The sequence below is a fragment of the Ictidomys tridecemlineatus genome, chromosome 11, assembly GCF_052094955.1.
Source record: "Ictidomys tridecemlineatus isolate mIctTri1 chromosome 11, mIctTri1.hap1, whole genome shotgun sequence".
Lineage (NCBI taxonomy): Eukaryota > Metazoa > Chordata > Mammalia > Rodentia > Sciuridae > Ictidomys > Ictidomys tridecemlineatus.
The window spans coordinates 1,005,308-1,019,989 of NC_135487.1; the positions used below are offsets into that span (position 1 = coordinate 1,005,308).

At 53.0% G+C, this 14,682-nt stretch overlaps 1 protein-coding gene across 1 annotated transcript; it reads left to right on the forward strand.

Moving 5' to 3' along the window:
- Nucleotides 1-921: 921 nt before the first annotated feature.
- On the forward strand, nucleotides 922-12,851 carry Tnfrsf14 (TNF receptor superfamily member 14). Its single transcript, XM_078025058.1, has 9 exons — nucleotides 922-1,069; nucleotides 1,422-1,576; nucleotides 8,040-8,148; nucleotides 8,599-8,724; nucleotides 9,171-9,326; nucleotides 9,911-10,001; nucleotides 10,671-10,825; nucleotides 12,091-12,122; nucleotides 12,321-12,851. The coding sequence occupies exons 2-9, from the start codon at nucleotides 1,508-1,510 to the stop codon at nucleotides 12,432-12,434; spliced, it is 852 nt and encodes a 283-aa protein (XP_077881184.1). The 5' UTR covers nucleotides 922-1,069; nucleotides 1,422-1,507; the 3' UTR covers nucleotides 12,435-12,851.
- Nucleotides 12,852-14,682: the final 1,831 nt, after the last annotated feature.

Consider the following 14,682-nt stretch of genomic DNA (forward strand, 5'->3'; position numbering starts at 1 on the left):
TCCTAGGCCCGGCTTTCCTCACCCACCATGTGCCGTTAGGTAGTGACCATGAGGACACTGGTGGCTGTGGCCCTGCCAGCCAGTGTGTCCTCTGCTAGGGGAAAGTCCTCCTTGGGACATCTGGACACCCCAGCTGACCCCAGTGCCCACAGCCAGTGGTGCTGGGAGCTTCCTAGTGCGGTGTCCCTGTCCCCAGGGCTCTGCTTCAACTCTCTATGCCCAGGCACTCATGGAATGTCCTCCTGCAGACTGGAGGCACAAAGGGGTGCCGCAACCCGGCTGGGCACAGAGTCACAAGCCGCTCGAGCAGAAACAAAGTTTTATTTTAAAAAGGCCGCCAGTGACCCGTGTGCGCCCCGCTAGCAAGCCGGTCCACACACGTGTGTGCGTCTACCGGAACCGGGGGCCCCGACCTCCCCCGGAAAGGGGTATGTGTGAGATAATGCCTCTGGGGACACAAGGGCCTGGGGCTGGACCCTGGAGAAGGACCTTGGACCACTCAGGACCTGGAAGGGCTCCAGGTCAGCCCAGGGCCAAGGGTCTTGCAGACTGGCTCATTGAGTGGCCTCTGGTCTTGTTAGATGGAGAGCCACCTTTGACTGACCTCATGAGGTCAGCAGAGGGGTGCTAGGGCCCGTCAGGGAGGCACGAATGAGATGGGGTGAGGGACCGTGAGGGGTTGCTGGGCTGCCTCTCATGAGCCCCTCGCTGGGAGGGTGGCAGTGGGGGAGGGCAGCCCAGCGGGGAGGAGGTCAGGGTCTGGTGGAGTTTCCACATGGGAGTCCTGAGCAAGGCTCTGTCGTGCTCCAAACTGCCCAGTCTGCTTGCCTCCCAGGGGACGAGTGGGGGCCCGCTCCAGGATGGCAAGGGGGTCAGGCTGGACCCTGCTCCCAGGTGCTGATGGACAGTCACCCCTTCCAGCCTGTGCTGGGAAGGAGCAGGCAGGAAGTGTGGGGAGGAGCCTGTGGGGGGAGTGGCCTGTTGGAGGGAGCACACTCAGGGACTAGGCCAGCAGCAGGAAGCGGCAGGAAATCCTCAAGTCGCTGGGAGCTACGGTGGGCCTGGAAAGGTAGGCGCTCTCTGGGGGGCGCTTCCGGAGGACCCAGAGGGGGCTGGGCACGGGGCAGGAGAGGACTTTCTGGGCACCCCTGAGCTGGTTCAGTGGCTCTGAGGCTCCTGTCCCACGGGCTGCCTGCCGGCCCCTTCCTAGCAGTGTCCATGCCCTCTGCTTTGCCTCCCGCAGGCCCACCCTGAGCTTAGTGGGACCTCAGCTTGGTCCTCTCCATGGGCTAAGACCCTCCTGCTCTGCAGGAAGCTACCCTGGCCCCTCCAACCAGTCACTCCTGTGTCAGGGCCCAGGGGGCAGAGGGCTCTGCGGGGACTGGAGCTTGCACTCCAGTCAGTTTCTCTTTCTCTTTCAGATGCTGGGGGTTATGAGGGCGAGTCCTGGCCCTGAGCCTGGTCCTGCGGGTGGGGCTCCGGGGCCTGAGGAGCCCTGACCAGGGACATGCAGCCTCTGCCAGGCTGGGGGCTTCCCTGGTGGAGCCAGGAGCTTACAGCCAATGCCCTGAAGCTGGTGAGTCCCCGAGCTCTTCTGTGTCCCCATGCCTTCCAACCCCTCCTGCCCCAGAGTCGCCCCCAGCTGTGTCCCCTCCCCTGGCCTCTGCACTTGGCCATGTCTGGGTCCCCTCCCCTGGCCTCTGCACTTGGCCATGTCTGGGTCCCCAGCTCATATGGGCCTTTGTGTCCCAGATGTTCAGCTTCCTGGAGCTGACCCAGGTCTCTGGGCACTGCCCTTGTCCTGGGTTTGGGGGCAGGGGTGAGCCCCAAGGGGATGGGGACTTCCCGCGGCTCTTGGCAGCCGAGTGCCCCGTGTCTTCGTGTGGGCCCTGGAGCAAGTGGAGCCGATCTCCCCCACAGCTCTTCTGCTGATAAGCACCACGTGTGTTCAGGGCAGATAGATAGAGTCCAAGGGCTGGGCGAGGACTGGCTGGGCAGATAGAGTCCAAGGCTGGGCAGGGACTGGCTTCCTGTCAGGGTGGCTTTCCTGCCTGCCCCGATGGGTAAGCCCAAGGTCCTACCAGGGCCACCCTCTCCCGGGCCCTGACCAGCCTGTCTGCCCAACCCAGGGTGTGACCTCCCCAGGGGCAGCAGCCCAGCAGGGAGGCTGGCAGGGTGTCTGTCCAGTGGGACTGTGGCTCCTTAGGGAGGTATGGGGCTCTTGGGTCCCACATTGTCAGGCAGGGGATTGGAGGCTGGAAGAGTGTTCAGTTCCACTCCACTTGAGGCTGTGAGGGTCTCTCAAGGTCATACCCTGAGCCCTACCAGGGCCACCCAGCCCTGGGGTGCTGTTTCCCCACTCCACAGATGCCGCAGTCTGGCTGGGCACAAGATCTCGAGCCACTCACAGCTTTGCAGATTCAAACAGCAATTCTTTATTCCCGAACTCACACAACGGGAACTCAGGCAGCAGGATACGCCCTATTCCCAACAGGAATAACCTTAAACCTGGAACTGCCCTAAACCCAGATTGTCCTAAACCGGGAACACCCTAAACCCAAGGAGCGAGGATACTTCCTAAAACCTGCAGGATACACACTAAGCTTGGATCCACCCTGGTCCTTGAGCAGGGTCACCTTTCTCAAACACACATGCAATGTCACAGTGAATGTCCAAGGCAAGTCCATTTCCACGAGTCCTTCCTCTAAGCAACATGGGGTACGCTGGCAAGGAAATTTCGATGCGTCATTCCTACTTGGCAATGGCCCTCAGCATCTCCCCCCTTCTGACTAATTAAACAACAAGCAATGTGGCTTAAGGACCGTGCCTGGTAGGTTGTCCAATTCAACATATGGTTCTTACCCGTCATGGGAAAAACTGATCTCTAGGCGTCAGCCTCCTGTCTTAGGTTGATACCACTGCAATCAGATCAAACCCGTCACTGACTACCGGTCCAGCATACAGCCACACCTGTGGATAGGCCTATGCACCAGTGTGTGGGGGGGTGAGGTTCTTGCCTCACCTCTGTTGGCCCCCAAATTTAGCCTTGGTGCCAGTGTGGGAGGGTGAGGTTCTTTGTCTCACCTCTGTTGGCCCCCAAATTTTAGACCATCACTAGTAGAAGGGAGGAGGATACAGAAATGCCACGACACCAAGACAATTGACAGCTCCTTTGGAAAAAGTGCTGGCATATCTTTGCTGGTGACACCATCAGCAAAGATATACCAGCACTACCACAATTCGCTGCACCAGACGATAGTTCACAATGCATACAACTGATATATAGTCCAGGCAAGTTCTGCAAGCAGTTCAAATCAGAGGAGTCTATCAATATGTCCATTTCCTCCCAAAGTAAATCGAGTCCTTGATTGAGCATTACTTGTTGAGTTATATTCATTGATGCATCAGTTTATACAGTTTACTGTGATAGCTATCATAGAAGCTGTAGTTTGGTTTTATCTTAGTCTTCACCGACACTGGGATGGAGATGGGAATTCTGGCAATGATGCTAAAGAGAAATTATCCTGAACAGAATTATTAAATATAATGAAAAGGAAAGGTGAAAGTAAACAAACAGATCTGTTAACCTCCTTTAAAAACAATCCTTAACAGCTGTTTACCTAATTTAAATTAGTAAACAAACAGACCTGTTAACCACCTTTAAAAACAATCCTTAACAGCTGTTTACCTAATTTAAATTAAACCATTTAAATCACGTGAATAAAAAAATAATAATTCGGATCCATTTTTTCATGAGCACTCCTCATATGAAATATGGACATACACACATACAAACATACAACACAAAACAGAAGTGTACACATAATATACAACACATAAGACAATAAAGGCCTTGTAGCTTTACCCAGGTGAAATCTCCATTGCAATGTTTAAAAACTCCAGTCAAAAAATAAAACTGATCAGAAAAACATTAACCTAGGTTTGTATGAGCTCAAAAATAAAATAGAACTTTATGATGTGGGAAAAATGCAATAATAAAATAGATATTGAAAAAAGCATCCTGGTTAATCACTGTTGTAGATGTAAGGATAGCCAAGCTGGAGCTCTGGATATCAGCTGTTATGGATTTGAGTCAAATCATCTTCTTTTTCTGTAGAAATTGCTTTAGTTAATCTCTCTGGAATCCAAATCGGAACCCCGACTCCAGACAATCACTGGGTCAGGACCTTTCCATTGTCCTGTTAGAATATCTTTCCAAAGTACCTTGGGCTTATGTACATTTTTTGGATATATATGTCTTTCCGCAGCACTAAGTCCTGATGAATCCAAATTTAGAAAGTTTAGAGTAAAAAGCGTTATTTTAAGTTTGTCTTTGGGGGATATATACCCCTTTCCAATTCCCTCTTTTTGCTTTAATAAGTACGTTTTAATAGTTTGATGAGCTCTTTCAACTATGCCTTGTCCCTGTGGATTGTATGGGATTCCTGTTATATGAGTAATGCCAAATGATGAGCAAAATTGTTTAAAAGAGGTAAAGTATAGCCAGGGGCATTATCTGTTTTTAACTGTTTAGGAACGCAATTTTGTAAGCAATGAGCTATAACATCTTTAGTTTTTTTTCCGGCATGAAGGGAGCCCATCAAAAATCCGGAAGAAGTACCAACTGTAACATGTAAATATTTTAATTTTCCAAATTCTGGCAAGTGTGTGACGTCCATCTGCCAAATATGGTTAGGTATCAGTCCTCTAGGATTGACTCCAAGATTAACTTGTGGTAAAAAGGTCACACAATTTTGACATTGTTTTATTATATGTCTGGCTTGTTCCTTAGTTATTTTAAAACGCTTTTGTAAAGTATTAGCATTAACATGAAACCTTTTATGAAAATTTGTAGCTTCTTCTACAGTAGAAAAAATATGTATATCATGTGTAGTTTTATCTGCTAAATCATTGCCCAAACTAAGGGCTCCAGGCAATCCTGTATGTGCCCTCATATGTCCTATAAAGAATGGATCTTTTCTGTCCCAAATTAGACTTTGTATAGTGGAAAATAAAGAGAAAACAGTAGAGGAAGGGGAAATCCTACCAGCATCTTCAAGGGATATTATAGCATTAACTATATACTGACTATCAGAAAATAAATTAAATACAGAATCTTTGAACATCACAAAAGCTTGTAATACTGCATTAAGCTCTACCTTTTGAGCTGATTGTTTGGGTACTAAAAATGTAAAAGTTTGATCAGGGGTAACTATTGCTGCTGTACCATTATTTGACCCATCAGTGAATATAATTGGAGCATTCATGATAGGTGTTTTTCTTGTCATTTTAGGAAAAACTACAGGATGCTTAGACCAAAAAGACAACAAAGGATTAGATGGTGAATGATTATCAAATGAAACATTCGATTTACACATGATTATTGCCCAAGTATTTAACTCATTAGCTAACTCATCAATTTGATCCATAGTATATGGAGTAATAATTTTATTGGGAGAAATTCCAAACACTGCCTTTGCTGCTCTTATACCTTTGAGTATTAATTGTCCTATAGCCTCAGGATACCTAGTAAGAATAGTGTTAGGAGAATAAGATAAATGTATCCACAATAATGGACCTTCCTGCCAAAATACTCCTGTAGGAATATTTTTTGTTGGTAGTACAATAAATAATAAAGGGAAACTTATATCAATTCTATCCAGATGCATATTTTCCATATATGTTTCAATAATTTTTAATGCCTTTCTAGCGTTAGGAGTTAACATTCGGGGTGAATTTGGATCTGATGGACCTTTTAGGATATCAAATAAAGGTCCCAACTCTCCTGTTGGTATGCCTAGATAAGGCCTTATCCAATTTATGTCTCCTAATAACTTTTGAAAGTTGTTAAGTGATTTGAGTTGATCTACTCGTATTTGAATTTTAGGTGGACGGACCATGGTTGACGATAATAGAACTCCTAAATAATTAATTGGAAAATTTAATTGTACTTTATCTATTCCTATCTCTAGATTATAATTTTTTAACAAGTTTGTAAGTGTGGCATAACATTCTAGCAATGTGTTTTTAGCCTTGTGTGCTGATAATACATCATCTATATAGTGAAATATTTGTAGTTCAGGATTTTGATTTCTAAGTGGCTGGATTGCTTTGTTAACATAAATTTGACACATAGTTGGGCTGTTAGCCATCCCTTGAGGGAGTACTTTCCATTCATATCTCTGATCAGGACCTTCATGATTTAATGCAGGGATAGTAAATGCAAAACGTGGACTATCCTCGGGATGAATTGGAATCGAAAAAAAAAGCAATCTTTAATATCTATAACTAAAACATGCCAGGTTTTTGGTAAAGCAGACAATTGAGGAATCCCTGATTGAGCAGGTCCCATAATAACCATTTCATTATTAATGGCTCTTAAATCTTGCAATAATCTCCATTTACCAGATTTCTTTTTGATGACAAAAATGGGAATATTATGGGGAGATACGGAAGGTTGTATATGTCCCTCCGCTAATTGTTGTTTGACCAGGTCATTGGCTGCTTGTACCTTTTCTTTAGTCAGGGGCCACTGAGGAACCCATACTGGTCTTTCTGATTTCCAAGTAATTTTGATTATCTCAGTGGCCCTTTCTGAAAATCCAACCCATGTCTGTCTGTTCCTTGATCTATTTGTATTGGTGCTGCTATATCTTGTTCTTGTTTTCCTAATCTTTTTTCTTTCCTAAAACCTTGTCTAGCCATAATAGTGGGCACATTAGGATTGATGTTATTTGTTAATGTCAAACCTAGTTGATCTAGGACATCTCGTCCCCATAAATTAATCGGAAGATGATCCAATACATATGGCTGTATAGTTCCTTCACATCCTTCAGGATCCTTCCAATCTAATACCATCGCACTTCTATGGGGATTAGTTGCCACTCCTAGGCCTTGAAGCGTTTGAGTGGCTTGTTGTAATGGCCAATGTTTTGGCCATTCTTGAAGAGATATGATGCTAAGGTCTGCACCTGTATCTAGTAGCCCATTAAAGTCATGTCCGTGAATATTTAATTTTAGCATTGGGCGAGAATCTAAATTTAAAGACAGCATAGCCCAATCTACACCTGTGGAGCCTAATCCCTTGGAACCTCTTTCTACATTACAACTGGAAAATTCATCATGTAGGCTGGGTATTATTAACAACTGTGCTATTCTATCTCCAGGTGAAATTACTGATATACCTCTTGGAGAACTAGCTATAATTTTTATTTCACCTACATAATTGGGATCAATTACCCCAGGACTTATCATAAGTCCTTTTAATGTAGATGAACTACGTCCCAATAATAAGCCTACTGTTCCTTGGGGAAGAGGTCCTTTTACTCCTGTGGGAATGATTTGAACTCCCATCTCTGGAGTTAGTACTGCTCTGGCAGAGGCACAGATGTCCAACCCTGCACTCCCTCGGGTTTGTCTGATGAGGGATTTAATGGACAATGTGTCCTGGGCACCACCCTGATGGTGTTGCTGGGTTCCTCCACTGCCCCGTATATTTGTGGTTGTGGGCCCCGGAGCATTGGGCCCCCCAGTCCGTTTTTTGGCAATGAAGCCTGATGCCTTTCTCCACGATATCGTGGGTAAATACCTGATCCTTGTCCGTGTTTTGATAAGGGACAAGGATCAGGTATTTAGATCAAACCTCTATGGTGGTTTGAGAACGGCATTCATTAGCCCAATGTCTCCCTCTACGGCATCATGGGCAAATACCCGGTATTCTATTCCTTTGATTTCTAGTTTTGTTAAACCCTCCTCCTATGGGGCAACTCCTTTTAAAATGTCCTGTTTGTTCACAATTGTAGCATGTTTTTGGCCTGGCATCTAAAGCCTGTTGTACTGCAGCTGCCAAGACTTGCCCTTGTTCATTAACATCTCTACATAATCAGCGTACCCCATGTTGCTTAGAGGAAATTTTGATGCGTCATTCCTACTTGGCAATGGCCCTCAGCACACAGAGGGATATCGAGGACATGCACAGCCTGATGGAGCCCACGGGGCAGCGGGGCAGCTCCTCTCCAATGCCTGTCCCCTTCCTGCAGGCCCTGTGTCTCCTCCTCCTGGGATCCCCCCCGTGTGCCCTTGCCCAGTTCCTGTGCAGAGAGGAGGAGTACCCTGTGGGCACCGAATGCTGCCCCAAGTGCAGCCCAGGTAGGAGCCGCCCTGAGGCCAGCTCCCTGAGCCTCTGTCCTCTGCCACACTCAGGGTGGCGTGAAACCCCTGGCCCCGGGGCAGAGACAGTAGGGGCAGTCCTCTGGAGCCTGGCTCCTCAAACCGTGGGATTCTCGCTGCTCTACTACCCAAGTGTGGTCCTGGGGGACAGAGCTGGCCTGGATGGCTGCAGGCTGAGGCTTACAGGGGGACAGGACCACAGCCAGGTGAGGTGTCCCAGGAGGCCCCGTGTTCTGCCAGAACTTCCAACCTGCTCCAACGCAGGCCCAGCCTTGGAAGAGCTGGGGCTGCGTGTTCCCCGGGGAGCAGCGCAGTGTCCTAGGGTCCTTATGGTTGGTGTCACACCTGCTTGGGGCTCGGATGGCTGTGAGGGGTGGGCTCCCGCCCGGCCCCCTGTGGCTGAGAAGCTGTGGACACCCTGGGCTGCAGGTTACCACGTGAAGCAGGCCTGCAGTGAGCTGACAGGCACAGTGTGCATACCCTGCCCCCCGGAGACCTACACCGCCCACCCCAACGGCCTGAGCCAGTGTCTGCCTTGCCGCGTCTGTGACCCAGGTAGGAGCTGAGCAGCTGCTGCCCCAGCACACCCACCTCCAAGGGCTCTCCCTGCAGGAGCTGCCTGCAGGTCATGCCACCTGGGCCTCCCTGAGCTCAGGCTCCGGCCCTTCATGGGGCACCACCAGCCGGGGGCAAATCCCCACCTGGCCACAGGCCAGCCTGCCTCCATCGGTGAGGAGGGTCACAGGCCCCAACTCCTCATCCCTGGGGTCCCATCTGCATAGCCATGCGCCCTGTGGTCTGTCTTCCTCCTTGGCCCTCTGTGTCCAGCACCTCAGAAACTGGCAGCGTTGGGGCCCCGAGTGCTCCCCATCCCCAGCCCTCCCCGGGCCTGGGGCCGAGCCCCTAGCCCTCCGGAGCTGTCCAGTTCCACCCTCCCATTGGAAGGGACACTCCTTGGCCCCGGCAGCTTCCTCGCTCTCAGAGGCTCTCTTGGGTTCCAGCCTTGGGCTTGGACACCAGGCAGAAGTGCTCCAGCATGCAGGACACGGTGTGCGGCTGTCGCCAAGGCTATTTCTGCGAGGCCGAGGACAGGGACCACTGTATCATGTGCTTGCCCCACACCATCTGCCACCCTGGCCAGAGGGTACAGAGGAGAGGTGAGCCGGTCGGAGGCGTCTACCCCAAACTCACCTTCATTCCCAGCCACCCTGCTGCCTGAGCCCCTGATGCCCTGGACATCATGGCCAGCTTGGGGGTCTTTAAAGGGACAGAAATCTTGGCCAGACCAGGCCCAACCCTCCCAGCCCTGTCCTGGCAGCAAGAAAGGAGGGAGGCCCTGCAGCAGGGGAGAGCGGGGGGGGGGGGCAGGGGGGAGTGGCCCTGGTGGCCTCACCTCGTGGTCAGGCCCTGAGTCCTCCCACTTCTCTCACACACCAGGCGGGGAGCCCAGGTGGATGGGGTGGCCTGTGGTCAGGGCACCATGCTCCCTGGGTGTGAAGTGTGACCCCCAGCTCCCACCCAGTGTCGTATCACCTATGGAAGGAAGGCCCAGGGGACCCTGGGATCTGATTCCCTGCCTCTGGATGACCAGGACAGTTCCAAACACCATCCCCACCATAACCCAGTCCTTCAGGAAATGCAAGTCCCAGAAGAGACAGACCCCAGGCCCCGCCCCAGGGAAGCCCAGTTTCCACCTGGCCTGGAGCCCATGGCCCCTCTGCCTATCCCTCTCCACCCCCAGGTACAGATAGCCAGGACACAGTGTGTGCCAACTGCTCACTGGGGACCTTCTCACCCAACGGGACCCTGGAGCAATGCCTTCCCTGGACCACGTAGGTGATCCCAGGGGTCTCCCTTTGCCCTAGGGAGAAGGGGCTCCTCCAACTGCCCTGGGAAACGAGGGCCCTGTCCCCAGAGGCAGTGCCTCATGTCCCACACTGGGTGGAACCTCTGTCACCAGCAGAGCAGCTAGGGGCCTGCACCCCACAAACAGGCCACGTGAGTCTGGAACGCAGCCTTGGAGCAGCTGCGTTGTTGGGTCCTTGCAGCCACGCTGATGTGGCTCCTGCAGGTGCAGGTGGGTCCTGCCTGGAGCAGCCCAGCAGAGCTGCTGCTCACCGTCCACCTCTGTGGGCCTGGGTCTCGGGTGTCCAGGTCGGGGGCTGCCTGCACTTCTGGAAGGAGCAGTTCTCAAAGTGAGGACCCCACTGCTCCTGAGCCAAGTCCCAGGCCCCAGGACTGACCTGGGTCCTGGGGGGCCCTGTGGTGGAGGTTTGCTCGCCCTAGGGAGGGTGCAGGCCCTGCCATCTGACTCTCGTCCACGCCCCGGGGCTTTCCCTTCGTTTCCAGCTCAGGCTCCCTCCCTGGTCTCTCTGCCTCTGTCTTCCCCAAAGGGCTTGGGAGAGTGGGACAAGCCTGCGGTCACAGAGCCGCACTGAGCCACCCAGAGCAGGACCCTCCTGGGGTCTGAGGGCCTCGGTTCACAGACTGCTGTCCCCTAGGTGCCGCGGACCTTTTGCCGTGGAAGCCGAGCGGGGGACCAGCAGCAGGGACGCCTCCTGCTCCCTGTCCCGGTGGTTCTATGTCTTTGTGTCCGTCCTCCCCCTCTCCGTGGTGATCGTCCTGATGATGTGGGTGAGGAGGAAAAGGCTATCTGGTAAGCAGTGTGGCTCTTTCTGTCAGGGTTAGGGCCCCAGCAGGGGCAGCTCAGGGACGCCACAACTGTGTCCCCACAAGCCCTGGGGGGCAGCCACCAGGACATCCCCGGGATTCTTGGCTCTTCTCCGAGGCATCATTAGCGGAGGGGGCTGGGTTTCCTGCTTTGCCCGGGGCCCAGGTGTCAGGCGGCTTCCCTGGGGGACCCGAGGGTCCTACCTGCTGCCCACTGGAGCAGGGGCCCTGGCCCCCATCCGCCTGTGGGGCCTGTGGGGAGGGAGAGCCTGGGGCTGGGGGTCGGTGGCTGGCCACCAAGGACAAGGTTGTGTCCCCACTGGGCAGCCCAGGCATCGTCCACCTACCCACAAGCCCTTGGCCAGCGTTCCACTCTCCTCCCCGGCTGTGCCAGGCTCAGCGCAGAGTGTGCCGCCCTGGGCACAGTCCAGGGGAACAGGCACCCCACAGAAAGCCAAGGGGCCAGGTGGGCCACACGCTTGGGCTTTGGGTCAGACACCTGTGTCTCAGCCCTGGGTCTCCCAGGTGCAGGGCACTGCAGCAGGCCAGGAGTGGCCGGTCCCCCTTCTCAGCCCAACCCAGGGGCTCTGCTCCTGGGAACGGGGCCTCCTCTATGAAGTGCCGTCCCTGCTGTCAGGTGATGTGGGGCTGCAGCGAGCCTTGGCCTGGGGGTGCCAGGCGCGGTCGGCAACTGTTTCTCTGTGGTGACCCAAAGATCTCACAAGAACTGTTTTTGAGGGAGAAAAGCTTATTTGGGGCTCATGGTTTCAGAGGTCTCAGAACACAGGTGGCTGACTCCACAGCTCTGGGCCCAAAGTGAGCCAGAACATGAAGGCAGAGAGTGTGGGGGAGGGAAGCAGCTCCGGACATGGAACCAGGGACACCAGGAACAGCACCCCTGCCCACCCCTCCTGCGGTGGACCCTTGCCCCTGAACCGATGCTCTGATCAGCGTCCATAACCCGTCTCACCTCCGAACACTCCTGAATGGTCTCCCTTATGGGCTTTGGGGGCGACCTCCCGTCTAAGCCGTAGCATCAGGCCAGGGCCTGTTTCCCTATGTTAGACCCCGGGAATGAGGCCTGGTAGGGAGCTACGTCCCTGGACCATCTCACCTTGTCTCAGAAAAGGTCATTCTCTGGGGAAAGGCCACAGAGCAAGAGGCCCAAGACCTGGCTGCCACCCCGTTCTGTGGGCCTGTGGGCCCTGGTGGGGGACTCTGGCCCCTCCTGACGCTGTCTTTGTATTACAGGCTCTGAGCCCAGCGAGATGGCTGTGCTGCAGGTATCAAGGCCCACCCGACCCCTGGGGCTGGTGTTCTAGGCCGGTGGAGGGTGGGAGGGGTCTCCCAGCTGGTCAGTGGCCCTGGGTCCTTATCTTGCAGCCATGCTGATCCCTTGAATGGACTTGGGTGCCCCTGGGAACCAGGAGGCTGGGGTGGGGCCCTGAAGGCAGGTCTTCACCCTGCCTCATTCCTTGCAGCCGCAAGTAGCGGAGGAAGCCGGTGAGTCTGCAGTCACCCAGGCTCCAAAAGTCACCACGGTGGCGGAGGAGGAGACAGCACCGGTGTTGAGGGCAGTGGGCCCCCATCGATGAGCCACAGGGTTGGGAACCGGGTGACTCAACCTACCGGAAGCAGACGCATACCTGGCAGGAGTGCGGCACCTGCCCTAGGCTAGCTCCAGCTGCAGGAGCAGGAGAGACAGGGCTCTGGCTCAGGGAGATGTCACAGCGGTCCCCATCGGTCAAAGGGGGTCCAGAGCCCCCCCAGCAGCCCTGGTGCAGCGTCCTGCAGAGGCCCAGCACCATGAGGACACAGCGAGGCTGCCTCTGGCTCCAGCCCTCCCGAACCTCAGGCTGCTCATTTGGAGGGTGTGTCTGTGGACGCTACCTCACGGGGCTGGGACTGCCAGGAGTGTGGCATTAAGTGACTATTCCAATTTGGGGTGATTTTGTAAGTGGTTTCTGTCCTCTCACTTTTGTCATAAAGTACATATTCTGGTTAGATGCCCACCACTGTGTGCATCTCACTGACCACCGGACTCCCCTGCGGCACGCGGTGGCAGCAGCACCTCGTCATGGCGGCACAGTTCCACTGTCCCAGCCTCCTGCTCTTCCCTCAGGGAGTGGCAGTGTTACCGCTGTTGACCGGTGACGAGTCCTTGCTTCCCCGATGTTGAAGAATAACACCAAAGAAGCACGCGAGGCAAGGTCAGAGTAGAGATTAGAAGTTTATTAAAGGACAGCAGAAAAGAATTCTCCCGGAGGAAGAAGGGGACCCAGGAGGTGGAATCCAGTTGGCGGGCAATGTGTTCCCCTTTTTATAGTTTTGGTGATGGAATGTACGTTGGAGGGCCCGAGGAGTGGGACCCAGGTGGACCTAATTATCACCTTTTGGGATGGGATTATCACTTCTCTGGGATGGGCCATCTCCAAATCTGTTGGGGGCTGTTCATTAACACTTCTTCCAGGTGGACTTTGGCCTAGGGCCTTTCCGGAACTTCATTAACATTCCATGAATTGTGTGTTTTCCCTGAGCCATTCCCAGCATGGCCTCCATCTTAGATTTCACTCGATATTAGACCCGATTTACCTAACTACACTGACTACCTAACTGTAAAACTGCTTCAGCAGGAGGGATGGCAGGGTGTCTCTTCCCCTCTGCCCTGACACTGCTCACCTGCCCCTTGACTACAGTCTCTAGTTCTGCCCCCAGGGTTCAAGTCCCTGGCTCCATCCAGAGCACTCCTTTGCCCAGTCCCCACCCCTCAGTGACAGCGTCCCTAAGTTCCCGCCCAGCAGGGCCTGGCCTCCAAAGAGCCCTGGTTGCTTCCTAAAGAACAGAGTGTCAGACCCACCCCAGGAGCCACAGTGACGGGCCAGCCAGCTTCCGGGTGTGGGGGGACAGACCTAGGATCACTCCCCTGCACGTGTGCGGCACCAGGAGCCAGGTGTGCGGGTGTGTGCGTGCGGGGGCACTGGGAGGTGTAAGCCCAGGTCCACTCGGGTCTCTGGCTCTGCTTGCTGTTAGGGTCTGTAAACTAGTCGGGATGGCGCCTGGCATTTTGCAGAGGGAGTGGTTTGTGAAGTCACGCCAGCGAGCCCTTAAGTGTGGAGATTCCTGGTTGGCTGACTGCTGTATCTCCTTTATGTTAATTAAGATAAGCTGTGTGTAATTAGTTATGTATATAGACCCCTCCTGTCCTACAATGAACAGCTCCCACTCCTGCTGTATCAATGTACACAAGTTGCTGGTCACCCCCCCGGTTATTTTGCTGCAGCCGGACTGCGGCAGCTTGCGACTTGGCCGGCCCCTCTGCCTGTGCAGCTCCTGCTGATGGACAGCTGGCTCCTCCATGCCGAGCCCCTTGCAGGGCGACCCAGGCTCAGAGCTGCTGCCTGCCCGCAGGCTCAGGGAGCTCCGTGGCCTCCTTTCTGTAGCTCCATGTTCAGCCCAGGTGTGCAGAGAGGGATGTGGGCTGCTTTTTATTTCCTCTCCCTTTTATTTTTTTTTTTTGGAGTGGTCATTTTTTTTCATGTGAAATATAATTTCCTTCATTATGCGAGTTTCAATTCTGTTTTGCAGAATTTATACCCTATTCTTGTTGATTCTCTCTGTATCTGTCTACCCATTTTTTAAATCTGTGGAACATTAATAAAGAGTTAAATGTTAATGTCAGTGGCCCAGGCAGAGACAGTGGCTCTGTCAGTGACAGAGAGGCAGAGAGTGGCAGATTGTGGAAGAGAATGCCATCGGCGAGAATCCCATTCTAAATATCTGCTGTGGGTAGACTGGGCAGGCGTGAGGGAGACCGCATTACCCCAGAGACGCCACCCCCAGGAG

Excerpts from the sequence above, each read along its gene's own strand:
- Tnfrsf14 (XM_078025058.1), top strand. The coding sequence starts at position 1,508 with ATGCAGCCTCTGCCAGGCTGGGGGCTTCCCTGGTGGAGCCAGGAGCTT. Across the intron at positions 8,149-8,598 it reads CTGCCCCAAGTGCAGCCCAG|GTTACCACGTGAAGCAGGCC; the intron begins GTAGGAGCCGCC and ends CCTGGGCTGCAG. Across the intron at positions 10,002-10,670 it reads CAATGCCTTCCCTGGACCAC|GTGCCGCGGACCTTTTGCCG; the intron begins GTAGGTGATCCC and ends GCTGTCCCCTAG.